At 36.8% G+C, this 10,000-nt stretch overlaps 1 protein-coding gene across 20 annotated transcripts in view; it reads left to right on the top strand.

Moving 5' to 3' along the window:
• Positions 1-10,000, top strand: part of LOC125039471 (protein MLP1 homolog) — a 34,641-nt gene that overhangs the window by 5,395 nt on the left and 19,246 nt on the right. For 9 of the 20 annotated variants that reach the window (XM_047633451.1, XM_047633444.1, XM_047633438.1 and 6 more), the window contains exons 6-15: positions 947-1,074; positions 1,419-1,541; positions 1,673-1,816; positions 2,684-2,845; positions 3,054-3,229; positions 3,470-3,642; positions 4,935-5,128; positions 5,260-5,361; positions 6,693-6,839; positions 9,659-9,886. In XM_047633451.1, the coding sequence (XP_047489407.1) occupies positions 947-1,074; positions 1,419-1,541; positions 1,673-1,816; positions 2,684-2,845; positions 3,054-3,229; positions 3,470-3,642; positions 4,935-5,128; positions 5,260-5,361; positions 6,693-6,839; positions 9,659-9,886 (1,577 nt within the window). The remainder of the gene's footprint in view (positions 1-946; positions 1,075-1,418; positions 1,542-1,672; positions 1,817-2,683; positions 2,846-3,053; positions 3,230-3,469; positions 3,643-4,934; positions 5,129-5,259; positions 5,362-6,692; positions 6,840-9,658; positions 9,887-10,000) is intronic. The other 11 variants (XM_047633454.1, XM_047633450.1, XM_047633447.1 and 8 more) reach the window with 7 other exon arrangements.

Genomic DNA, 10,000 nt, shown 5'->3' with positions numbered 1-10,000 from the left:
TAAAAAATGTATTCAGTGTCACATTTAATATTTCAACTATGTGCACTCCATGCTTTAACCACCTGCATGATGCTTTGAGTTATGGCTGTGTTATTAATATTTCCATTTTGTGTTCTTGTTTTGTTATTGTGTGTTGAAATTGTTTTTATTATTGTGATGCTCTTATTAATTATGTATTTCCTTGCATTTGATGTGTTGTGCATGTTGGCATGTTTACTTTGGGAAGTTTTTGAACATATAAGATGTTTCTCAGGACAGATGTAGATTCTTACATATTTTGTGATAACATGACCTGTAAGAAAGAAAATTAGTAATGCCACTGTAGTAGGGAGAAGTTGTGTTCATTATGAATCTGTTTTATGTGATTGCTTAGATATTTTTTAATCTTTCATCATATAGGTGCATTTATTTTGTATAGGAAGGTACATAAGCAACCTTAGTATTTTTTTTATTGATTTGTAATGTCATACTTACACACTTATATTAAATTCTATTGATTGGTCAATGAGTTAGATCATACATTATTTCTTGATCCTATATACCTTTGATTGTGGGACAAAGATGCTAGTAAAGTTCACTGCTTTCTCATATTATTATAAGTGCTAGCACTAGCATTTAACTATAAAGATAGTTGTGAAATAGTAATGCTAATCAGTAGTTGTTTACTATATATATATGGATAATTCATCAAATTATTTAGTACAGTAATAATACATTAATAGATGATAAGATTATAATGTATACATTTTTATTCAGCAAAGAAAGAACATCTGTAATATAGAACAAGACTGTGTAGTTCCAAATTACTTTTATTTCCACAGGTGGATTATATATTAGTAGCTGCAGTAAGCTTCAAACTGGAAATAAGCAAACATTTTATGATTATTATAAGTGTCCTGTATAGCTGTATAAGTTTTTTGTAAATTAATTCATCTTCAATATTCAGGTGAAGTTACAAGACAACTTCTACTCTCAGACCTAGAAGAATCAAAGCGTGAAGAAAAATTGAAAGACATTGCTGACTCAATAACACGATTGAGAGGGAGTTCCTCATTATCGTACCTAAGCAGCAAGGTAGGTAGAATATTTAATGTGGTAATTTTTAAAGTGTATAGAGTTTTCTGAAGGAAAGAAGTGGAGAGATCTTATCCTTGACATGCATTGATGAGTTCTAGAGCTTAACAGATACTACATCACTTGTTTGTTAATATTCATATTTAGTTTTCTAAAAACATTTCAGCTTGGATGCTTTTCACAAAAAGAGAAATTATGATGAATGAGAGAGAAAATGATTGGATAAAATATTAATAAGACCATCAATCTAGAATGCTTCTTGTCAGAAATCCTCAAACTATTTAGTTTTTTATTGTAAATATTTTGAAACGAAAACTGTTAGCACTAATGATTGTTTCTACAAGCAGTCTGGTCTGGGGGATGTGAAGCCGACGCGTGAAAGAGATGCTCAAGATGAGACAGATGCTGCTCCTGAGGTCTCCAAGACATCATCAGAGGAAACAGCTGAGCCCTCGCATCCAGACCATGTATGAAAAGCTACTCTTTGGGAAAGTCGTGATATAAATTTCATTATTGTTAGTGGATATCAATTGTGCGTGAAATATTAAGATATCAAATGTAGGTGTATCTACATGGTTTTTATGTTTTTCATTTCCAGCAGGTACGAGGTGACCCAGATGGGTGTGGTCTAGAAGTATCTCCTCCCTACACTGTCAATCCAGACCTACAACGGGTTGACCTTCCTGCAGAGGACCTGCTTTATATAAAGAAGGGCTGGCTCATGAAGCAGTCACTAAACCATGTAAGTATTCAGATCTGTTGATCACACATGTAGATGTATGCATTTACAGACAAATGCACATACACATGCACATACTTATGTGCACACACAGACACATGCACACCCATACCCACATCCACATCCACATCCACATCCACATCCACATCCACATCCCCATCCACATCCCCATCCACATCCACATCCATATCCACATCTACATCTATACCTACACCCGCATCTAAACCTACACATATACCTACAGCCATCCCTACACCTACACCCACACATGCACCCACACTACATCCACACCTACACCTACACCTACACCTACACCTACATCTACACTCAAACCTACACAGACCACCCACACCTATAACTACACCCACACCTACACCTACACCCATACCCACACCTACACCCACACCCATACCCATACCCATACCCACACCTACACCCACACCTACACTTACACCTACACCTACACCTATACCCACACCCACACTTACACCCACACCCACATCTGTACCCACACCCACATCTGTACCCACACCTATACCTACACCTATAAATACACCTACACTCAAACCTTCACCCAGACCTACACAGACCACCCACACCTATACCTACACCCATACCTACACCCATACCCACACCTACACCCACACCCACACCCACACCCACATCTACACCCCACACACACACACACACACACACACACACACACACACACACACACACACACACACACACACACACACACACACACACACGCATAGGAACACATGCACTCATGTTTAAACTCATATCTAAAATATTTCTGAGTGTAATATTTACTGCCATTATCAATTTAAATTAAAATTCTTTAATATTCCTTATTGTTTCTTAAAGGACTGGATTAAGTATTGGTTTGTCCTACGAGGAACGGGCCTCATGTTCTACCGAGACCCCACAGCAGAGGACAACGGCATCTTAGATGGCATTATTGACCTCAGTGTTGCTAAGTCCATTGAAGAGTGTGATGTTGCCAGAAATTATGGCTTCATGATATTGGTAGGTTTTAGGACTGAATTTAGTCTGAGGGAAAGAAAAATGTGTGTTGGCTTGAATAGACTGATGTGCAAATAATGGTTTAGCTTGATTATATTTCTGATTGTCTGCAATATAAAATCAATTCAAAGGTTATTAATCCTTTGAATGAATATCATCCCTCTTATCACACATAAAAAGATAACTTTTTTTGTTTACATTTACTACCCAGACTTGGGAGGAGAAGAAGTATGTCTTCTCAGCTGTAACATCAGGCATCAGAGGGAACTGGGTCCAAGCTTTAAGAAATGCTGCCAACCTCAAGGAATCCAAGGATCGACCGCTGACCCTCGGAGAACAGATTGAAAGGGAGATTGTAGCCAAAAGGGACAGGCATAATTCACAGAGGTGAGGCTGATACTCTTGCATTAATGTTTTATGATATCGTGTGGCCTGCTTTATTAGAAATTTTTGAAATGACCAGCAATTTTTTCAGTTGCTTGAATATTTGGTTTATGAAGTGGTTTTGACAGATTTATAGACATGAGATTTAATCATGAATGACCTGTTGGCAGTTGCATTCTTATATACAAAATTCTTCATATTGTTTAGTTACTTTCACTGCATATTGGCTGCTGTTTTTACCAGTTCGACTTTTGAGAGCATGGCAGCGGAACGCGACCAAGGAAACGATATTCACAACGACTCCATCTCCTCCGCCAACAGTCGCTATGTATTTTCATCAGATGATGAGTATAGGACTGCATCGGAAACATCAGGTGGGATTCGTATCCAGAACAAGGAGGATAACTTTAAGTGCGGTGAGGAAAAGGAAAATGTTATTCGTGCGCAATGGTGGTTGCCTGCTGGTCTTTGTGTGGCACGTAAAATAAGAAGTGATAACTCTCTCTCCTGGGTCCATAATGGTGAAAAGGAATGGCAATCATCCTATCTAAGCTGAGGAATAGAGGAGCTGTATACAGATTCATATGACCTAAATGTAATATATATTTTAGAACTTTAAAGGTGAATAGGTTTATTATTTTAATTGATAACTTTCTCTCTTCTGAGTTGAAGGATATTTTTTCATAGAAGCAGATTTTAAACAGATTGAAGCAAAGAATAGAATAGGTAACTAATACCAAGGCTATCTAAGGCACATTCAATGAGATGACATGTTTGGGGGTAAGCACACTTAGGGGAAAGATGTGTATTTATGACCTTGTACATAGAGGGCATGTAGGGAAAAGAGATTAAAGTAAAAAAGGAGAGTTATCACCTTCTGACATAATTGCACGTAACAACACTGTATCTCAAGTCAGTTTGTACAGCTGAGAGCCTTAACAAGACAGTTCATGATCTAGAGTTAACTTTGTTGCATCCATTTTCCTCATTTGAAAAGATAGTTGCACCTGTAGCTTAGGATATGAAATAAAACATAAAAAGAAAATGAATAGACAAAACTCCATATTTCAAGTTGAAATACAAAGCTCTTTTTCACGTAGAAATGCATAAAATATACTCAGTGTCTATTTCCACCTGAAAGGAGTGTTGTGTCTTTGTGTAAAAGCTTGTGGATTTTTTAAATTTCCTTTCCTACTACAGTTATTTTGTTTTGTTTGTGTATTTGTTCTCATATCAGTTTTCATTACCAGAACTCAAGTTTAGAAAATCATATTGATTTATCTGTCTTTATATTGTGGTTTTATGTTGCTCACTGTGATAGATTTGATAATGATTAAATCATAGCAGCTTTGTATAAAGGCATTTGACTATAATTTTATCCCATTTTAGTACTAGTAGACTTATATGCTGATAAAATGCAATCTAAGGAGAAAGTATCAAACTTTTTGAGTAGGATTGAATTTTTGTCAGTTTTATAGGAAAGTTAATTGAATATTAACTACTAAACAGTATTTCATTTACAAGCTTTAAGAACCTGTGAATATTATGTAAATAGAAATTATTTTAACATAAAATCCAATAGATGCTAACTAAACTATATAACATTATTTTTATGGACAAGTAATGAGTGCTATAATTAAGTATTTGACCTATATGGGGCTAATATTTTAATAATCATAACTAATTTCTCTGTCCCAACTTGCAACAGAACGAGCCCGATCACGCTCCAACTCAAGAACAAGGTCAAGCAAGAGATCAAGGTCCTCCCCACCAACATCACGCAGAAACACACGTGATGACTTCCCAAGCATTAGCAAAGATGAAGTTCTAACATCCTGCTACTCAGAATCGGGATCTCTCCACTCCATCTCAGATCTTGATGCACAGCACAGGCCAGAAAAGGTACATCAGCTAAGATGTGTTTATCATTTATGCTCATTTTTAGGAAAAGTGGTACAGTTATAATTGTTTTTTATTTGACTTGCATTTGACTTACATTCTTAAAACTGTAATTTGTATCTCAATGTTTATAGGACAGCAGTGCCACAACCCTTACTGGTTCAGGTGATGCTCTTTTGGTGGATCTTTTGGAAACGCAGGTGGAGAGCCTTAAGGCCAAGCTAGAACAGACTCAGGTAAGTGGCTATAACTTTCTCCTTTTTCATGTGACTCACTCTACTGGTCATCCCTGTGTTAAGGGTGAGTATTAAAATGGATAGCATAGATTCCTTGCCATAAAACCTGTTATATACTGATCAAATTTACAAGCATTTGCTGCTATAAAAATCTCTTGTCAATTTTTCGTATTTGGGCTAGTATTTAGTACTTTAGTCTCACCAGTAGTATATGTGTGTAGTTACTTTACTTCAGTCAGTGTGAGCTCAAGGTTACATGTCCATTGTGTCAATGCTTGCTGTGGCTATTTCTGTCCCTGTCATATGTAGCTTCAGTTTCTTTACTCTCTAATATAAATATTGAATGAGATAATTCATATTCCCCCTAAACATAGAGGATATAAATTGCAGGATGTTGTTTTGAAGCTAATTTTTAAAATTAAAATTGTATGTTAAACAAATTATTAAAGAAAGAGAATGTGTGCTATGTTATGCTTTTATGTTACATTAACATGAATATGAAGTCTTTGGTTGACCTCTGTGACTGGATGCTGACAATCAAACCAAGGAAGTGCACTTAGTTGAGAAATGAGGGAAAAAGGGAGGTGGAACTACTGCATCTAGGGGAAAGAAAAGGAGTAGGAAATATGTTATGGAGCCTCTTTTATGAGGAGAGCATTGTAAGCTCCTGCAGGAAGATAGAAAATGTGAAGCATAATTAAATGAGGGAGATCAAGGAATGAAAAAATGGATAGAGAATTAAAAGACAGAAGAGAGAGTTGAAAACAGATGATTTGAGTGAGCTTAAAACTTAATATGTGGCAGAATAGTAGCAAGACCGAGTGTCATAGTGATAGCTTACAGACTTAGTTGGAAATGCAAAGATAGGATGTGTGGAGAGTTCTTCAGTGGTAGACATGACATGACAGAGTAGGGAGTGATCATACTTCTGATGACAGGTAGATGGAATGGTCGACAAGGATGGGAGAGTAAGACTATGAAATTGTTATGAAAGATCAGCTGAATGACAAATTGCAAGATGAAGAGAAACTGTAATACATACATCAACTAGTTTGGATGCCAGTAAAGTAGGGCTTGATTGGTTTTATCATAGAAAAGTCACTGAAGAGTACATTTTTTCTATATATTGTTAGTACTTAAGACTAAATCCAACACTTGGGAGTTCTGACCAGTGGAATGATATTGAAATGCGTGTGATTCTTTGATTTTGACTGGCAAGTGTGAATGAGGTCTTGTGCTGAGATATAAATAGGAGCACAGGGAAAGCAGATCATCATTGATGCTGTAAGATTAGGGATGACTGAAGCTTGTTACCGTGATGCACCAACCAGGCTGACTACCTGGAGCTCCACAAAGAGAACTCTGGCCTGAAGACCCGTCTGCGGAACGGTGGAAGAGCTTCCCCGTCCAACACGGCCACTGGGGCCCACCACCACCACCTCCACCATCACCACTCAGAGCTAGACTTGTTCCACCAGGTACCAGACACGTCCCGTCCTGTTCCCGGGTGCTAGACCTGCTGCTGGTGGAGAGTGTACAGAACTCGGCACTTGGACACCACCAAATAACACGATAGATTTAGATACAGAGAACCTAGGCTCTTCTTGCTGCTTTCATGAAACTTTTTCCAAGGAATGCGCTTGACCTTACTCCACAATCGGATTCTTCTTCTAGACACATATCTTTTTCTCTTTTCTGGGCACTTGTCAGGCAGAAAATGGAGACCAGCATGCACACTGCATGATTCTGTAACAGTTCTTGAAGCTTGAATAAACTATTGGTGGACCACAGGGGTCTTCATAGAGATTGCTGCCATCACAAACACCCATATTACCCTTTGTTTAGTCAACGACACCATGCTCTTTATTACATAAATGATCTGTGATAGGTAACTGTTGTTATTACCGTTACTCAGGTTCATAGTGTTTCTGACATTTCAATTATTACTATGCTTGTTATTATTACTGATATTATTATTGTATTTGACCTCTTCATATATTATTGTTGATATCATTTTTATTATTATTTATTATCATCAAAATGATAATAATAATAATAATAATAAGGATAGTAATAATAGTGATAATAGTAATAATAATAATAGTAATGGTAATAATGATTTTTATTGCTATTATTATTGTAATTATTATTATTATTATTATTATTAAATGAATAATCATGATATTATAATCATTATGATAATGATAATAATGATAATAGCAAGAAATAAATAATAATAGCAATGGAAATTATTATTATTGCTTTTTTATTATTTTTATTATTATTATTTTTATAATCATTATTACTAAATATGATGATGAGGATGATGATGATGATCACCAACACCATCATCACCATCATCATCATCATCATCATCATCATCATCATCATTATCATCATCATCATCATCACTCACCACCACCATCACTGTCATCACCACCATAATCATCACATCACCACCATTATAATCATTATCATCACCACCACCATTATCATTATCACCATCACCACCACCATCATCACCACCACCACCATCATCACCACCACCATCATCATCATTAGCATCACCACCACCATCATCACCATCATTACCATCAGCATCACCACCACCATCATCACCACCACCACCACCATCATCATCATTAGCATCACCACCATCACCATCATGATCATCACCACCATCATCATCACCACCATCATCACCATCATCATCATCATCACCATCATCATAATCATTAACATCACCACCATCACCACTACCACCATCATTATCACCACCACCATCATCACCATCAGCATCACCACCACCATCAGCATCACCACCACCATCAGCATCACCTTCATCATCATCACCACCACCATCACCACTACCACCATCATCATCACCATCATCACTACCACCACCACCATCAGCATCACCTTCATCATCATCACCACTACGACCATCACCACTACCACCATCATCATCACCATCATCACTACCACCACCACCATCAGCATCACCTTCATCATCATCACCACCACCACCATCACCACTACCACCATCATTATCACTGCTAGTCGTAGTAATCATGTTTTTATTATTATTATTATTATTATTTTTTTTTTTTTTTTTTTTTTTTTTTTTTGCATTGCTGTAATTTTATTCCTTTGATGATTAAGTTATTATTGTTATTATCATTTTTACTCTGGATCATTTATAAGGTTTTATAGATTTTTTTCAATTATTATTTTTGTATTACGTTCTTGTTCGATATAAGTTTCTTTGCCAAGATATATTTTGGTTGAACCGTAGGTCCTTGCTTGAATGTGATTGGTTCAGGTGTTTACCAGTAGTTAAAATTGGTTATGTGATTTGTCACCTTTATCTTTACCATTTGTATGTACTAAAAGAAAAGATGGAATTTTAAAATCAATATAAGATAAATAGAATTAATGTAAAAAAATAGGTGCAGTCCAGCTTGGGCCCTAAAAACATGGTTCTCCAAATATAATGGAAAAAAACAACAACTTCACATACAACATCTTTCCTTGTTCGACGTATTAAAACTTCCTTCCCATTCTCTGTGTTACGGGAGCAGGTTCAGTCCTCTTTTCCACCTTCAGATACTCTGTCTTGCATGTGGTTGAGCAGCCACTGTGGAGGCCAACCTTGAGGAAAGCTTTGCTAGATAGTTTCACTGAAGAAAACTCTGTGTAAAGTGAAAGTTGGATGACTAAGAGTAGTGACCATATTTTAGTAAGAAAACTTGTTATGGTTGAAGGGCGTAGAGGATGTAGACATACTTCAAGGTGCGTACAAAGAGTGGCACAGTAGTGACAAGATTGAACAGTGGCAGACTCTTCTGATCAGACAGATTTTGAAATAAATTCTTAACAATCTTGAGAGAATGACAGACTTACATATGACTAACCATGCAGATTACATATCTGCATTGACATAGGTTTCTTTATACAATGACTTATTATATTGATTAAATGAAGTAGATATCTCATACTTAGTATGAACTAACAAACCAAAGTGCTAGCACTATGAAATACTAACAGAAATTTGCTGACTTTTTAGTATATACTAGTTTTTAAAAATTTTCACATGAATTAGTTATGAATACTATGATATGTGGAATATGTAGTAAATTTATTAAGGAAAAACTCAGACAGAAATTTTTTGAACAATTTTTTTTGGTTAATGATAAGAAATAAAAAGGAAGGGAACATAAAGGAAAGCCATTTGGATCATCCGGCACGGATATTATTGTGGGGAACAGCAGAAGTACCGGTGTCTCTTCCCTTGCAGTCCCCTCCCATTAGATCGAGAGCCAAGCTTGAGCTAAGTTTGGCTGACTCTCGCAACACCATAGCCTCCCTCACGGCCGACCTCACACGACTCCGCAAAAAATTGGAGGTATGCGAAGGTGACTTGGACAGGTCCGAGCGTGAGGTTGATAAGCTGAGGCGAGACAAGGAAGAGATGAGCTCAGATGCCCAGAGCCTGCGGCATAGAGTGGCCAGTCTGGAGAACCAGGTAAATGCTGTTGGAATTCAGAGCCCAAAAGTATATCTGGAGAAGTGCTAATGATTGTTTGGGAGTTAATCGAAAGAGCTAAAGAGCAAAATAATGGAATTTACGGGGTTTATG

This window comes from Penaeus chinensis, chromosome 27 (genome assembly GCF_019202785.1).
Source record: "Penaeus chinensis breed Huanghai No. 1 chromosome 27, ASM1920278v2, whole genome shotgun sequence".
Classification (NCBI taxonomy): domain Eukaryota; kingdom Metazoa; phylum Arthropoda; class Malacostraca; order Decapoda; family Penaeidae; genus Penaeus; species Penaeus chinensis.
Note: the sequence above shows the minus strand (reverse complement) of the source record. Positions and strands in the feature narration are given on the sequence as shown.